This window comes from Hirundo rustica, chromosome 5 (assembly GCF_015227805.2).
Source record: "Hirundo rustica isolate bHirRus1 chromosome 5, bHirRus1.pri.v3, whole genome shotgun sequence".
Classification (NCBI taxonomy): domain Eukaryota; kingdom Metazoa; phylum Chordata; class Aves; order Passeriformes; family Hirundinidae; genus Hirundo; species Hirundo rustica.
This window is the reverse complement of record NC_053454.1, coordinates 65,851,576-65,869,787: the sequence shown is the minus strand read 5'-3', so window position 1 is coordinate 65,869,787 and position 18,212 is coordinate 65,851,576. Positions and strand designations below refer to the sequence as shown.

At 42.0% G+C, this 18,212-nt stretch overlaps 1 protein-coding gene across 1 annotated transcript in view; it reads right to left on the bottom strand.

Annotated features, from left to right (window-relative positions):
• Window positions 1-2,393: 2,393 nt before the first annotated feature.
• Window positions 2,394-18,212, bottom strand: part of AFG2A (AFG2 AAA ATPase homolog A) — a 163,800-nt gene continuing 147,981 nt past the window's right edge. The window contains exon 16 of the mRNA XM_040063661.1: window positions 2,394-2,727. Coding sequence (XP_039919595.1) covers window positions 2,551-2,727 — 177 coding nt within the window. The 3' untranslated portion in view covers window positions 2,394-2,550. The remainder of the gene's footprint in view (window positions 2,728-18,212) is intronic.

Genomic DNA, 18,212 nt, shown 5'->3' with positions numbered 1-18,212 from the left:
AGAGGAGAGAGTGCCTCTATCTTTGAGTTTATCTGCAGCGCAGAGGTGTTTAGGCTTTTATGGTCTCATACTGCAAGAGATCTGAGTGGGTGCCAAGGCACGAGGTGTTCAGCAAAACATGTTGTGAGGAGTCAGCTCTGAATCAAAACTCGCTCCTGTAAATGACAGGGGATGCTCCTGGAGGGCTCTGTCCTACAGTGCCCTCATCAGTAAGTTCCAACAAGAGGCTCAGGGTGCAACAGCTCTCACCAAGCTGGACTATGGAAAGACTACACTACCCCTGCGTTTTGATCAAAACCAAATTTTTGGTCATTTTCCAGAATTCTGATACCCGGGTTTCAATTTGCTCATCCACAGTAGCAGTGACCTGTCTTTAGGAAAGAGACAGGGAATCATCGTACCTTCCTTTACATTTCAATTTCAGAGTGGCTTGGGATGGAGTAAGATCCTGACTGGCATCAGACTGGCAAAGTTTTCCAAACAGAATTTTCTTGGAGCAACAGACACCTTTTGGGGACTTCACAAATTTGTCATTGCCTTTTTTTTTTTTTTTTTTTTTTTTTTTTTTTTTTTTTTTTTTTTTAAAGAATACCTTACTTTCTAAAAAAATCAAATTCCACAAACCCAAGGATAAAAAGGGGAGCTTCCTACATTTAAAATCACTTCAGGCACATGGGTGTGTATCAAGAGATTTGGTGCTCTGTGGATACATGTGGCACCATACAGGTAGAAGGATAAATGTGTGCAGGGATGGGATTTTTCCCAAGGCACAAACGGCAGACACGGACCAGCATTCTCCCCTAGTGTCCTAAAATTTGATGTGCAAAATTTCCCACTGATGCCAGCAGGATTCCACAAAGAGACAGGGCAGCCAGCTTCCACCTGCCTCTCTTATAGTTTTCAGTTCACATTCAGTCCCTGGTGCATGTTCCCAACAAACCTGAACACTTCCCAAGGAATGGCCATCTAGTTTTAACACTCATCTGGAGCACCACATAGTGTTATTTTTAGGCTACAAAATCACAAACAGAATTCATTATTGGCAGTGAAAACTGCAGTCTCTCTTCCCTTCAGGAGCAGACACTGGAGTGAAGTGCCAGGGGATAAAGGTATGGCATTTAATTTCTGGAAACCTCTGGTTATGATGAATGGTTCACATCCCAAGCTCGAGCTAGAGTATGTAGAATTTAGAAAAGAAGGATAAAGTAGTTTCAGATGCAGTCTTGATCCCCAAGGCAATTTTGCCTGCTTATAATTGCCTTAATTCCCTCTGTCTGTTGGACTATTAAAGAGTCAAACAATGAAAAAAAGAAAAAACCTCATACACATCAGCTGAACTAAGGACCCTCTTTTCCTCATCCTCTAATCCTTTACAGCAATAATAAAATTAAATGCTAATTACAGCAACAATAGGTTAGAATGAGAGTAATAAAAAAGCTGTCATTTAAAAATAGTAGATTTCTGTTTAAAAGCTACGCAGTGTGTACAGTGTGGAACTAAGTCAACAGAAAAAAAACATAATCAAGGTGAAGAAATTACCTTTCTGTTAAAGTTTATGTTGGTTTTGGTTTACCTTTCCCTCAGCTTTTTATGTCTGGACTAGAAAAGCTCAGCCTTTCTGTTGTGGGGAAAGAAGCTGAATATTAGTTTGCTTAACTGCATTTCATCCTGAGTGCAAGAGCAGAGAGCCCACAAGGACCTGTCATCATTTCAACAGACGACATAACAAAGAAAAACTTGAGGAGATTTTATCTGTCCCTGAAGTATTTCGTGGTCATTCATAACAGTTTTTGCAACGAGGTTTTCTCATCCATTAATTAGGGCTCATTACAGATTTTAAGCAGCCAGCTTTAAATTACCTATTTTATTAACATTCCTCTTTATTTTGATGGAAACAAACATCAACAACAAGAATCTTTTGCTGACACCTGGCAGTGGGTTCAGGTTAGTGAAGGGCTGGACAGTTTTTTAGTGTGTCTACCTGCCAGCATGTCTAAAAAGGAGTTGGTGAAGACTAAAGATAAATGTTTGACTGTAATCAATCAGGATGCCTCAGCTTTATTTCAGAAAGCCTGTTTGGCAGCTTCACTGGAGATCATAAATCAAAAAATTCACAATAATTTTAAACATTTTTTTGTAATGAGGTCACTCACTGGGATAGTCCCTGGGATCAAACTGTGGTTGAAGCAGGAACAAAAGAAGGCAATAACAGCATTTGTTGCTTCTCTCTTTAGGGCCAAGAATCCACCAAAATTCAGATTTTTTTTTTTTTTTTTTTTTTGATACATGGATATACAACTGAGATAAACTGACTTAAACCAGAAATCTGACTACCTCTAAAAGGTAGGTTATACCACTGAAATGGTAAAATCTAAAGTTTAGGACAATATCTATGACGCTCAAAACTTCCACAGGGACTTTTTATTACGGCACTTCTGCATTCAGTTAACTCCAGACACTCCACTCGCTCACAGTACAAAACTCTTTGGCTTCTGACAGCTTCACAAAGGAAATCTGCCATTCACACAGTGGTACGTATTAATTTGCCCTTCAGAGCGCGTGCAGTCCACTTTGCTGCTGGTAATCTGCATAAAACTGGATTAACGAGTCAGGAATCCTCGGGCTCACGACCATCAGCGCGCTCCGGAAATGCTGGCCTGTGATAGATTTGGCATGGATGTCTTCCTGAAGAGCTAGGAGGGCTGCTTCCCTGCAGACTGCTGTTATCTGCAAAGAAACACCAAAAAAACAACCACACAGCATTATTATTATTATTATTATTATTATTATTATTATTATTATTATTATTATTATTATTTTTAACATTACTTGAAGAAAGAGAACACAAGAACATCAAATCACTCCAAATGCCAAATAATCACAAGTAGAATTTTTCCAACTTTTTTTTTTTTTTAAATAAATGAGGTTGCGGGCGATTAGGACATCCAGAAAACAGGATGTAGCTCGAAATTCAAACCACAGTAACATTACATTTCACATTATGGCTTGCTGCAAATTAACTCGCTAATCATATTACCTTGTGTTAAACTCCCCACAACACCTGATAAATTCAAATCCCAACCACCGGCAATATATTTTTCCATCCCCAAAGTGCAAGAGCAGATATTCCCAGGCTCTGCAGGCACTCTTCCTTCCCAGCCTTGCACTGGGAAAGAAATAAAAACAATTAATTCCAAAAGGAGGCTCAGAGGAGAGGGGTGTGTGGAAGGGGAGGAGGGTTAAGGTCTCATACCCTGCAATGTGTTTTTAAGCTCTCTGGACTTCAGACAGCGGAAACAGATTGATGCCAGTGTCACTCTAAAGACACATTACTGTGGTGAAAGGAGCTTGTGGAATGAAAAGAGATATTGTGATTTCCAGTGCAACAGGGAAAACAGTGACTGATATTGACTGCTCCCTTATATCTGTAAATGAAAGAGCCAACTGAAACACATTTGTCCGGCTATTCAGCATATTTTCTCTGTTTGTTCACTTACTGAAAGGAGTTCCCCCCGCTTATGCTCTGCTAATGGTTGCCAAAGCCGTTTAGTAGCTTTTTAGGGGATTTAGCAGCATGTTTAGGAAGCTTTCACAAGAAAACATGCATGGATTTAGATGGCTTTGTCAAGTTACAACAATATTACTATTAGTTCTGTGCTGCTCTAATGAGCACCAAAGCTAAACACTGCTGTTACGCATTTCAATGCTTTTCAGGACTTCAGAGACAGCTGAACGTGGAAGCGCAGCTGAGATTTAGTGCACCAGCTTCTCGTGGAGATCAGTAATACATCACCCAGAAAGTTTAACAGAGAGGCCCTGGTCTTTCTTTGCAGGTTTTTCTCTAAGCAGACATTGTGACTGTGTCCCCATCTCGAACAGGAATATTAAGCTACTTAAAGAAAAAAACCTGCACCAGATCAAACACTCCTTGCACTCCCTGCCTACCACTAAACCCAGAATTCTCTCACAAGGGAGAAGACTGGTGATGGAAAAACAGATCCCAAGCATTCTGGACTCTGAACCCATGTTGGCCTTTGAAAGAGGGATTCATTTCCCCTTGATAAATATTGCAGTAAGGGTACAAAATGAAGAGACTCTCTGGAAGTTTTCCCAGGCATTATTTAAAAATCCCCAAATGCAGTCCAGCAGGTTTTGACTGCCCCGTTATTCTCACGGAGACCATCACCTATCCACAGCATGAAATGTTGGTGCAGGTGTCACTTGTCAGCAGCTGTTTTAGTGAAGGAGAAGCTGAAGGAGACACTGTCAAGCTGTCACATCCAAAACCGAAGGAACGCCACTGCCAATCCTGCTTCTTCCCCTTTCCTTTGTACACCAATACACTCAGGAGGAATTCACCCATAGGCTGATAGTTCTGATGATGCTTTCACCTGTTCTCTATGCTCTGCCAACACTATCAGTAACAGTGGTGATAACTAACTTCCAAAGGGTTTTTTTGTTTTAATTTTGTTCTTAAACACTGAACCGTAAGTTCTGTGATAACTGAAAATCACTAGACATGAGGAAGCACCAGAAAATTGATTATTTTATTTTTTGCTTCTTAAAAGCATTTCAGCTGCTTTTAAGGGACAAGGAAAGACTTTTAAGGCATAAAATATCATTCTCCCTTTTCCTGGCTGCACTCAGAATTTTTGTGGACTAAATATTTTCTATATTATTGAGTAATAAACAGCAGGCGTTATGGCACAGTGTTGAAAATTTAGGCCCTCGTGTCCGGTCACAGAGTCACATGGAGTTATTTCCATTCCTTGGCTAACCCAGGGGATCAGGTTTCTGAGGTAAGAGATGCAAGAAGGCAAGTTTGATTATTTTTCTTTGTTCAAGTATGCAAACTTTGAAAAACAAAGTCCTCACAAGCATTCTCACTAGCTAGTAAAGCTAAATCACTTGTGAAAAGCAAACACAAGCGTTAGTGTAGCTACAGTGACAGAAGAGTGAATTCATCTGGTGCATTAGGCCTTACTGGCCTAAGGTCCAGTCTGTCATGGAGACTCCTTGTCACAGCCATGTTAGGACATTTCTTACCACATGGAGCAACAGAAGGGCTTTTAAATGTCATTTCTGTGGATTGAAGAAAAAAGGGAAGGCCACAGAAGAGGCTGTAACTGATAGCAGAGGAAGAAGACCCTTTGCAGCAAGACATGGATCTTTCTCAGGCTCAGCAGCACTTCAAATCCAGAAGCTGCATCCACATCATCAGCTCCAAAACCCTGCAACAAGTCTATCTCCAATGAATTCTCCTGTGACTTTCATAAATAATTTCCTCTTTCGGCCTCTGCAAGATCATCGTATATTAAGTGCCACGGTCCAATCATGTCTTATATAATAAAAGCACTTTTGTTTGTATTAAACCTGGCAATTTCAGCAAGTCCTCCCTCCTATTCCCTGTGTTATGAGAACAGTGATTCATCTGCTCTTCCCTGTTCACCGACCATCGATGATTTTACAGAGTTGTATCTCATCCCCTCTCAGTCAAGTCTTTACAAGCTGAAGAGTCCTCAGTGACTCAGACCCTGCCCAACCTGTCCATTCTTCCTCCCATCTGCCATTGCTGCCTTGGCCAGTTCTTCCCTGAGCTCTCAGTGCCTGAAGCTGTGCTGGGCACAGAGGGGGCTGCACCAGGCCATAGCTCTGTCCCTGGGCTGCTCGCAGTTCCTTTCTTACCATTGTATTTGTGCTGAGAGGATTATTCTTTTCCCAAGTGACAGTATCTAATTTAGACCAAATTATTTGTGAATTTGAACCTTGGGTGATATTCTTTTTTCCCCATTGCATTTAGGAGGATGAACAGCCTCTGCCTACCTCTATAAATGGATGCTAAGAAGCAACATTATCTACCTGCAAGGCAATTCTTAATGAGTTTCAAATAAAAATACAAGGGATCATAATTTTTACCTTTTCAGTATACAAAAAAAAAAAAAAAAAAAAAAAAGACAAATAAAAGTGCAGTCTTTTGGATCTCTGTGTGTTGTGAGGAATAGGAATAACATCCTAGTGCTGTTCCAAAGGCAAAAATACATCTCACTGTATGGAGGGACAAACCAAATGTTTGGGGACTGCATCTGAATCCAGTGTGGCTTTCAGCACCCACTCTAAGGCAGTAATGAAGACATGAAGTGACTGTCTGAGACAGCAGTAATTAAACAGCAACACACCAGGCACCAGGTAATTAAGCTCTGCCTACTGTCACTACATGGCTTCTACTGCAGCAACAAAGAGCCAGCCAGGTGGGGTAAAAAGCTGCTGAATCTAAGAGTACCAGAATATCCCCCAGTTTGGTTATTATTTATATCATTATAAAAGGAAGTTTACCAAACAGAATTCTCATTTTCAATGGAATCAGAGCAATTTACCAACCAATGCATTAATCTATTGTCTGTAGTCATCTCTTAGCATAGGAATAGTTTTGAATTCATGTAAAAAAAACAGTACTTTGCTTTCTTAAAGGACTGAGTTGTCATCTCAGGAAGTGCTTTAAGATCAGAAAATAAACAATTAATTTTGAATTCTGCTTCAGAGTCAAAAAAGGCACCAGAATCAAGCTTTCTTGGGAGGAAAGGAGAATTAAAATTTGCTGTCTGAGCCACACACACAGAGGTCAGTAAGAAGCAAAGCCACACACCATCTCAGAGCTATGGTGCAAACAACGATGGGCCCCCCAGCAGAAAAGGATTTACACCTACTCATTCCTGCTTGCCCCATTCCACTCCCAGCAACAATAAAATGCCTGGTGCCAGTTACTGCTCCCTGAATAAACAGCATTGAGCACAACCCATCTTTCCCCCCGAAACCAATGGTTACACTGGCTGCTTCAGCCGGGCCGACTCTCCCCCACTCTGGCATTAAGCACCAACTCTTTCTAGCGGACTCAAAGTCCTTTTCAGCTTCTTTGTATTTAAAGTGCTCTAAATAGATTTAAAGAACCTTAAAAAAAAAAAAAAAAAAAAAAGCTTCTGTGTTAAAGCCTTAGGTATTTTCAAGAAAGTGGTTTTGTTAGGGCCGAGTGTGCTGGGAACACCTGTGAATGTCGGGTTTAATTGGGCTGCAGCTGGTGTCGATTGTGCGCGCCGTAACTGGCAGCCACCGCCTGGCTCTGCATTGTGTTTCATTTTCCTCTTTCCTTCCTTTTTAACTCGCTCCTCCACCCCGCCAGTTAGAGTTGTAAGGGATTGTGTGTGAGAGAGGGATTAGGAGCCTGGAAACAAGAATAGTGCCCTGCGGGTTGTGAATAGCGCAAATTGGGGCGCTTCCTGGCGCAGCAATACCTGCGAGGCTGAGCGCCCGCCGGGCACCTCAAAGGGAGCCGGGACCAGGTCTGCGGACTCGCCTTTCCCGCTCAGCCGGGGAGGAATGAAAGCTTCACGCACGGCATTTGAAAAAGACATGAATGACCCCCGGGTCTCTACATCTGTGTCTCACTCGGGCGAATTCCTGCCCTACTCCTGTGCCAGCAGCTGCTCTGTGAGAGCGAAAGACTTATCCCCACAAACAGGGATGGCTGGAAAGCTCTCGGGACCCACCTGAGACTAAGGGAAAAGGGGGCACGGATGCCTTTCCACAGTGAGAAGCTGCTCCGCAGGCATAGAGTAGCTGGGAGAGGCTGCTGACTGTACTCTTAAAATCCGCATAAATAATTCAACGCAGCTCCAGCAGCGCGCAACTTCCCACAAGGGATTTGTAGGGGGCTCAAAGCAGTGCTGGGCAGGGATGTAAAAATCCCTCGAGGTTTGTGCCACCCCCAGCAGGTCACTCTGCTCAGCGTGGGACGCCACGGCCCCGCTTTCCCTCTTTCTCCTTTGTGCAGGCACCACCCGCTGCCGGCCGCGGGCTCCCACCCGGCTCTTGTGCTGGCTCCGGCGCTAAGCTGGCCCTTTCATTCACCGATTCAATGCACCAGACCATCAGAAAACTAATCCAGAAATAAAATAAAAAGAGCCTTAGCTTGCTGCTGGGGTATTGAGATCGGCTCAGGAGGGATTCAACAAGTCAGCATGGGAGGAGCGGGGAGCACAGCAAGTGGGATGCGTTATGCTCCAGGAGCTGCTGGGGAGACCTGCCTTAGATAAGAATGCTATTTTAAGATATCACAAATATAATCTTTTTCTTTAAAGTGAGAGGGTCTTAGCTGCTGAGAAGTGAAGTTTTTGAGGTGTTTCAGAAAGGCTTAAATGTAGTACTTCTCTTGTGTTTCAACTTCCCTCTTTCGTGTCTAAACAAAGGAAAGGCAAGAAAACAGCTTTTTTCTCTGGTCTGCACAGAGAAATTGTTAGATTGCTACAGATATTGTTCTGTAAAGAGGAAAAAGCTTCCAATACAATGGAATTACTGATCACCTTGTGGTAAATTTTGACCAATGTTTGAAAGACAAAGAGTCATCCTGTACGTGCATCTCTTCATTCTGCTCAGTTCTATGATCTTTGTAGATTTAAACGGGATGGATCATGGAATCAAAGAATAGTTTGGGTTGGAAGGGACCTTAAAGATTACCTAGTTCTAACCCCTCTGCCATGGGCAGGGAACCTTCCACTAAACCATGTTGCCCAGAACTTGGCTTTGAACACTTCCACAGATGGGGCATCCTCAAAATTATACAATTATACTTTTGGGTATTTTGCAAAGGGAGAATAATCTGTTCTAACTGGAAAATGATGAGGTGTATTAGCATTATGCTTTTCAGACAGTATCCATTCACTCCTTGGATTCATATACTGAACCATGGGAGCTATGGAGTGGATTTGCTTAGGATATGATTACTGCTCCATAAAAATTTCCCAGCTGAAGCGTGCAGGGCCCTCACAGGCCTCACAAGTACCTCAGTGAGACAGAGGCTTCTTTCATCTTCAAGCAGCTATGTTGTAAAATGTTATCAGCTTTCCTCAAGTTAAAGCACTTACATCTCTACAGTTCTGTATTTAGGAGCACTGCCTTGGAGCAGATGAGTTTCTACCTTCAGCAATGATCGTCTATAATTAGATATTATTTTTCATTAAAATATAGACTTCTTTCTCTCTTGTTTATTAAAGAGGCATTCAGGACGAGCAGACAATGGACTGTCTACTTTAAAACAGGTCTGTACTGATGAGTCAGCATCTTTGCAATTCTTAAATGGAAAGGACAGGTATTACTTTTTGAGCAACACAGTCTAGTGGAAGGTGTCCCTGGCCACGGCAGGGGGGTAGAATGAGATTATCTTTAAGGTCCCTTCCATCCCAAACAATAAATCCAGGATTATGTGTATCCTGTCTCTCTTGAGAGCAAATGATCTCTGCTACTCCTGATTCCTTTAATGAGAAATTGTTAAGCACATGTAATTGAATAAACCCATCTCCTTTAATGATGTCTTGAAGTGACCTTAGTTCAGAGCAGTCTGCTCCAAATCTACACAACCTAATGTGCCATTTGCTTATTTTTGTAATTTGTGGCTTGGTGTACAGGTGACCACATGTGTGGGTGTCCACAGCTCACCTGAGGTGCTGCACAGGGACACAAAGCCGTCCTGCTGCCTGAATACATCTGATTTGACTAGGATGGGGGTTCCCACTCACCCTTTCCATGGTGGCTACAGCAAAGACCAAGTCCTCCTGCCCTCTCCTCCTGGTCTCAGCCAGGTTTCAGAATCAGCTGAAGGTAAGCTAAAAGTTGAGCCAGACAACTGGCCAGCTGCACATGTGGGACAATCATAGCAACAATTAACGAGGCAGAGTGACCTCAAAATGCTGCCTTTAATTGCTCTTCCAGTACCAGAAACTGAGCAGGGGCTGTGCCCAGGCAGCAGACAGCATCACATGTTATCAGTAGCTCCTGCTATTCTGTAAAGCTCACACACGCCCAAGGAAGGGAAAGATGAGGTATGTAGCCAAAATTAGGTGTATGTCTCATAACTCCAGCACATGATGACAGCTAAGGGGAATAAGGCAGAGCTCTCAGTGGTACATGCAAAGTGTCATCACACATACCTCTGCTCATCCCGACATGTTCTAACAGAGCGAAGCCTCGGCTCCATCTGCAAGCTTTCTTTTTTTCTTCCTTCCACTCTCTTAAAAAATATTCCTAGATGTGGTATCCTTCCAAGCAATGTATAAAACGTGTAAATTCCGATTTCAATTTTGTAACTACAAGCCCAAAACGCAGCTATTTTCCAAGAGGCGCTCTGCCGATATGGCTCCCATCACTTTGGCAGAGACATGGCATAGCTACACCTCTCACAAAGGAATTCCGTAACAAAACAAGTTTTTACATGCTAGGACTAAATATTTTTAAACAGCACTCTCTGCCAACTTCAAGTTTCACCTATATTTGTGTAACTAAAAAAAAACAAAACAAAACAAACAAACAAAAAAACCCAAACAAAAAACTACCCCCCCCACCCCACCCCACCCCCCCCCAAAAAAAAATCACATGTGTGTTTCTGTACAAGATTAACCTGCATTTCTGGTTAACCTCAGAATTATTTCATTTTTATATAAACATTTAAAGGGAAAGTTTAACTTCTTCCCTTCAATGAGGAAAAGGAAGCCAAGCCACTAGAAAAACAGTGTCTTTCTATGTGTGTGTGTGTGTGTGTGTGTGCGCATGCACTCATTTTAATTAAAAGTAATTAAGAGAATCCTGTGTTCTCAACTCAGTCTGCTGGTGCTGCAGAAGGCCTGGACACAGCCAAGGGTATTCTGCTGAACGCTGAAGGCAAGAGAGATTGGATTATGCAACTAAAAATTTAAAACTAGAAGACTTCATCATTAGCTGTGGCTGTCATGAGCTTCTCCCTAGGAAGAAAACCCGTATAAAACAGATTTGGCAGCTCCTACCTTATGAAACCTATCAGGGTGGAGGTGTTATAGTGGTTGCTGCGTTTGCTTGCTTACTTTTCTGAGTTCGAGGCACTTACGAGATTGGGTGGTATGTTCAGCATATTCCCTATTTCTTGCACAGGAAGATAATTCTTGCCTTTCCTTTCTCAAGTTTAACTTGAGCAGAGGCTTCAGACTCCTATCAAAATAAAGCAAATAAAAGCGATTCTGCAAAAATAATTGGGAGAAGTACTCTCTCTTCCCTAAAAATTTTTTTTTTTTGGTCAATAGAGCACAGCCAGTCTAGAACTGTCTTTCATCTCCTTTCAGCTCCAGCTGCATTTCTATTACATTATTTCACCATTTAAAGGTAGCTGCAACCCTAAACATTTGAATCCAACTAACAAAGAAGGAAAGAAAAAAAAATAAATTTTTTTTTCATGGGTTCATTTAAACTCTGCCCTTCGTCCTGTCTTTGGAGCCATGGCAAATATTGTCCTGATTTGGATCTTACACAGCAGGTTAAAAATAGCAACTGTAGTTACCTACACATGAACTAACATAATACAATACAGCAAAAGTAAACTCAGTTAAAAATAATGACAAATCCTCTAGAAACTTAAGTTTTTCTGTCAATTTGGACAGAAAACACACAAATCCTATAATAATAAGAGTTATAGTTTCTGGGTGACAAGTGCATACACATCCTGGGTTGAGGCAGGAGGTGAGAAAAGACATTTGCAGACAACACACATGAGGCCTTTGGATTGCAAAATGAATAACGTCCCTAATGGAAGCTCTCGAGGTTTTATTTATTGGGTTCTCAGTTCCTGGAAGGTGTGAGATGTCTCCTGTGGAGTATCTATTTCCTCAGCAGAAAGCTAGACGAATTTCAGGCTGTTTCTAAGTTTACCTCTTGGAGCTTCCCATGGCACCAGTTCCTCATGTTTCCCAGGAAAATCAGGGAGGAGGACTACTGCATGCCTGTATTCCAGGGAGGCAGCGTGGCTGGGAGGACAGGCAGACCTAGAAAGCAATGCCATTAAGCAAAATGCCTTTGTGTATGGTTATTACTCCTAAAGGAGGAAGCAAAAAAATGCTGGAAAAGAACTTGTTCAAGCTTTAATGCAGGTTTTGCTTGTGCAAGAAAAGAAATGAAATAATTACAGCAAGAAAAGAAACCACGAATGATGCAAATACATGAAACAAGAAAAGTGAGGTACCAACAATTACCTTGAGTTAAGGATTGATGGAAGGGTTGTATTTTAATGGAACAGAAAGTCAATTAAGGTTTGCTTTTGCATTGTTAACATTACAGCTTGTAATTTGGGCACCCTCTTCCAGCTGAGGAAACTGAATCCACGTAATATCTGAAAGTCACCCAGATCTGCTTACTCTATGGATAACAGATCTAATTTAACAAATTCTTCCCTTTCATATTTGTAAACTCCTTATCCATTTGTGCCATGCTATTGCAAAAACCTCCTTGTCTCTTGAGTTTTCTCATTCTCCTTCCTTGTCTAGGCAAGACAATGTAATGCAAATTTTCAACACTAGGAAGACTTAGCAAACAGGTCACTTGAATTTCTCTTCACAAAGATGCTTTACGTTCAAAATTTACCCTCAGCATTTCTGCAAATATGCACAGGGGGAAGTAGAGGAGTCTCCCTTCTGCTTCCTCCATGTTGTATGCAGCTTTGCTTTTTAATGTTAACAGCATTTCAGCTTCTTAGAAGTTGCAGTCTGGCATGATACTCAAACAATTTAAGGCCAGAAAAGTATGAAATTTATGCTTAATAGTGTTCAAGGCAGGAGGGGATGATGCCCAAAGGAGGATGCCACAAGAGTGAGCTCAGAAACGGTAACAAAACTAAGGACCACAGCTAAAAGACCCTACAAAGCCACTAAGAAACATGCAACCAGCACAGGACAGTGCTGAAGCCAATCCCAAGGGACACTTTGAGGGACACTTACAAATTGAAGTCACCATCAGGTTTTTCGCCTTCTGCTGTAGGGCTGGTTTGCCTACCAGAATGTGAGTGAATGCACAGGAAGAGACATTCTGCTCCCACTACCTGCAGTGCTGTGAGTGTACTCCTCTTGCTAGAGCCTGCAGCACACACGTGCCTTCTCCTGAACTTTCATAAATATTTTACTGTGCTGAATTGTGTGGCCAAGTTACATAATGACACAAAAAAGCACAACTGCTCTCCCTGGAACCATTCCAGCCTATCTAAAAGGCTCAGGAGTCACCCAGCAGCCCATTGCGCATAGAGGATTCTAAGGATGACAGCAACCAACAGAACGTGCCAAGCGGCCAAGGTGGAAAAAAAAGGACACCTTAACTGTAACATTGACTTTGTCCTTAGCAGATGCTGCTCTGTCTGCTTTGTGTGGGTATCTACGACTGGTATTGTTTCCAGAGCCTTGTCAAGAGCTGAGTTTAGGAGATATGCTCAGGAAGTGCCTGTGTGCATGAGAAAGTGTCAACTTTCCACTTCCCTGTGTATTGCATTTACTCATTTCATGTTAGATGTACAGATAGTAGGACTCAGACAGAAAGTCTTGCCCCTTCTGCAAAAACAATAAAAGGTGACCAAAAGAATGAACACACCACCTCCAGGATGCTGCCACAGAAGCACAGCTTCCCATACTGAACCAAAACCCAAATGCTCTTTTCTCTCAGCTTTGTAATTATTCAGTACTGCAAAGAGGAGATGTTCTTAACATTTCCCACTTAGTATCACATTTAATACTTTTCAAGCTATCTGGAAGATTCTTTTATATCAATCATTTGGTTTTTTATGGGGTGAGCAAGTTTTAAATGCATGAAATGTCACAGGGGAGCTGGACTTTATTCCTCCCTTTCGTTTTGCGTGACACCGCGCGACTGGTACTTCCCTCAGCAGCCCAGGTGAAAGTGCTTGTTTTAGCTCAAAGGGCTGTGACTGAGAAAGCCTCTCTGGTGCTGCAGTGTGCATCTCCTATTTATCAAGTGACTTCCAGATCAAATGGATAACTCTGAGACTTGGAACGGGAACAGTACCACAGCGACACTCCAGCACTGAAGCCCTTTTTCCCCCCCACATAACCATGTTGGGAACAGCAGCCGTAGCACCAGGGAGCCTGAAACTATGTGGGACTCTCACTCTGCGTCATTAAATGCTATTTTGCTAAATTAAAGGCCACAAGTAAGTCATATTGTATCCATAAGCACATGCATGCCACAGGCCTTTCCCCTTCCCGTATTTCCCCGAGCTGTGGATCATGCAAAATCCCATGGAAGACATATTCCAACTTTTGGGTTGGGCTGTTTTTCTGGGTTTTTTTTGTGAGAGCAGGACTTTTTACCCCTCAGTGGACACACCACTCAAACCACACTGCCGAATATTATATGATGTCCTTTCCAGAGTTAATTTTTAATTTCCTGACTCGGCTGCATGAGAAAATTTCAAATTGTCTTGGCAGTCACTTAGAGGTATGTGCAGACCTAATTGCAGGAGTGAATGCAGTGTCAGCCCAAATGCAAACCTCCGGACTAAGCGAGGAATTTCTGTAGAATTAGTTCCTTGCTTGAGTTAGGTTCCAGAGAGACCCACAGTCCAAAGATCAACTGCAAACATAATGCAAAGGGCGCAGGCCTTTCTTGCCCCAGCCTGCAGCCAGGGGAGGCAGGTGTTTTCAATGTGTCACTCAAAAACCCGGTGATTTTTTATTTTCATTTTTTAATGCCACAATTCATAACCCACAGATGTTGCGCACATAAATCTTGGCACCCTCTCCTCTGCGAAAAAGTTTCTGCTGGTACTCAATTTTCTTTGCTTTACCTTAAGTCACCCTAATCATGCTGACATCTACTATCGATGATTATATTAGCCCTAAAAGATCCTTAAACAAATGAAAAGGACTGACTTCCACTCCCAAAGTTCTGCTTCCAATTTTCTAAAGGAAATTAAATAATGTATAAATCAAATGCTGGGCTCAGGCCCAGGCAGTTGAACATCTCTTTGTCCTTTCAAAGTGAAGACGAAGTGTCTGCTAGGGAAGGGACAAGCCAAGAGAAATAAAGCTTAACCTCAGCTCCATGTGAAAGTGATTTGGGATAATCGGGGGGAATCTGCAAAGAGGTTAAAGCGGGGACCACATACTAACAGGGGAACTTCACACAAGGATCAAAAATATACCAAGAGCTGACCTTCACCTGGAGGAGCTGCGCAGCCCTGACAGCTTTGTTACACTGGGGCAGAGTGCGAAGGGCAAGGGAAAGAAGAGATGAGCAGGAAGTCAAAAATCTATTTAGGGCTACCATTTGTCATGTCTTGGTAATCTTATCAGGGTGAGGTATTTTCAGTTTTGCAAGATTTATAACTAAGTACCGCCTGACAACCTTGCAGTAAGTGTGCACTCTACTTCTCACTCCTCCGTTAGCTAGTACACACTACTTAGATTATTAAATCAACCACCAAGGGACTTCCTAATTTATGTACTACTGCTGATCCTTCTCTTTAACACAGTATATGTATCTAGAAGAGGGTAAAAAAAAAATCAGTAAAATGTGCTAGATTTCTTCCTTTTTGAGCAAGCAATTGCTTTAATTGCCACAAGGCATTTCTTAAAACTACTGGGAGCAGGTGTACTTTGTAATATGATTTCTCAATTAAAAGGAGATCCTAATCAAGTCTATACTGCTTCAACATGAGTTCACGCTGACATTTTTGCACACAAAAGGATGGGTTTGAAATCTCTCATCAGTGCTAGATGTCATGGTTAGGGTCAGCTTAATCCTACTCACATGAACCAAACTTTGGTGAAGAGAAAAAGGTGTGACACAGGCAGCTGTCAGTGCCCCACTATGTACACTCGTACTTCCAAAATATTCCTCTCCTCATCTTCACAAAGTACAGAATATTTCAGATGTGATGCAAGTGGCCCTTAAGCTTAGATGGTGGAGACATCTCATCTTTACACTTTCTTGAGAAACCTGCAAAATTGTTTTCAGCACTGTCACTTAGCAGTTGTTCAGTCTGTCACCACACGAACTGAGCAGCTGGCAAAGCAGGGACAGCCACATAACACTTACATGTGAATGTGAATTCAACACACATTTTGCTTAGCTGTTGCAAACCTGTCAGGGAATGCTTGGCTGTTTAAAAAAACCCAAAACATAAAATCACAAAAAAATTTCCTATAAATTTATTTCCCTTTTAAAAAGAAGTGTCTGTATACACACTCTTTTTATTGTAGAGTTGAAGTACACAATGAGTGCAACTGCCATTTAATGGGATACAAATTCATCTGAACATCAAGCACCCCTGATCCAGAAGAACCAACAGATTTACTGGGTTCACAGGCTTGTAATTTACCAACAAGTATCCATGTCTTTCACCAAAGGCATGAAATATTAGAACATGCTTCAGGAATGTTATTGCTGTAAAAGAGGCAGTTCAACCAACCTGTGAGCTGGGAGATTCTCCCATCCATCTCCCTGTCTTCTGGCAGAGCCCCTGCAAATGAAGCACCAGCCTAGGCTGTGGCTGTGTTTGGAAAAGCAAAGCAAGCAGGGGAACTGAGGGGGATTTCATGGCACCACAGGGCTTCATACAAACACTGCCAGAATAAACTCGTCTCTCAGACCTCTAAGTTTTGCATCACTTTGCCTCCACAGGTTCCCAAATATCAATAGCAAGAAGAAAAAAAAACCAAAACAAAACCATGAAGAAGGATGGGAAGAAGTAGGAAGTTTTCACAGAGTGTGGTGGTTTGCCATCCTTGGATTTAAACAAAACCATGCGCACAGTGTGTTACTCACACATGAAAAGAGGACAGCCACGAAGGGAAGGAGAGGCTTCTTTTTTTTCCTCTCCCCCTGTTTCGAGAAAGCGTCCCTGAAAGCACACAGGCATCTGTTTTGGGTTCCTCTGACGTCAACAAGCACCACTGAAGTAAAGCACATGCTTAAGTATGTTCCAAACCCCTTATCTGCTTTTAATAATTGGAAGCTAGATGGAAGCTATAAGTCATTGAGCAGGACAAGTACCATGAACAAACAAGACCTTTTTTGCCTTTAAGGTGATGGTACTTAATGGCTCTGCAAAACTTTGGACTCAGTAATATTCACTGTCAGAAGTAGAGATGGACTTTAATGCAAGATTCAATCGAATTGCGAATGCTAAAATTCAAACTCTGCTCACAGAGAGAAGTTTTGATTTATGCCAGTGTGTCACACTTCTTTGGTGCTTTATATTTCTACCTATTTTTTATGTATTGATGTCTCCAGTAAAAGAATAGGAAGAAATATAACAAATAGTAAATTAATTAATATAAAGAATAAATAAACAATTATAATAAATAAATAGGAAGAAACTCTGGTACAAGGCTACTCATCCCTCCAGGTCATTTTGCTGTGGTCAGCAGCTGAAGCAGTGTGTGGCTGGTGCTCTTGGAGAGTTTGGGAGAGAGGTAAGAAATGTGGGAGAGGAGTATGAAATATGGTCTTTTCTACCAGGCTATGTGAAACGTTACCTTTAATTAACATTGCCAAGGATCCCGACAGAGTTAGGCAAAAGTCACTCCTAGCAGGAGTCAGCCATTTGACAATCCCTGAGAGGGACTGAATGTAGGATTACAGTCTTGGCTCTGTCATGAATGTCATTTGTCACCACCCAGCAAGCTCTGCTGGTACCTGGGATGAGCTGCCTTCCTCAGGTCAGCGCTCATTCATGTCCCAAACCTCATGGACCATCAGCAGTGGAGAGGTGGCATGGCAGGGAACGGTTCTGGGGACTACCATGGGAGTTACTGCAGTTAATCCCCAGTACTGCAGGGATCTAATTCCTCAGTAACAGGCAGGATCAAGTCCTAAATGAGCGATTCCAAGCTTTCATTAGGTTTATTCATTCTTAGGCCAATTAACCTGCTGGCATAACTCCTCTGGGGATTGTGCGAGCAAAGACTTTCGCCTAATAATTTCAGATTAATTTCTGTATCATCATCTTTTTGTGGCTTTGACTATTTGTATATCCTGCTATAAACCTTGTGGAAGCAAACACTAATTATGAAGGAAAAAATTTGACTCCGCAGCTACTCTTCCAAAATTAAAAAAAGTGTAGTCTAGACCACAGACAGGAATTCCAGATGGAAATATGTTTAACAAATATGGAAAGTGAATACTTTCCTGTATATTGCTTTGTGAGTTATTAGCACCTAAATAGTCTCCATGGTCAAAAGTGTATTAATGACCTGGAAGACAAAGTGATGTAATCAGGAGGGATCAGCAGTAATTTCTCCTGCAGAAGATTTACATGCAAGCAGCCATGTGTGTTTGTTTATGATCTCTACATCTGGTAATGAGCTCTCGACGCGATGGAAAGCTGCGGTGGAATAATGCACCCTGTTCCTCACACA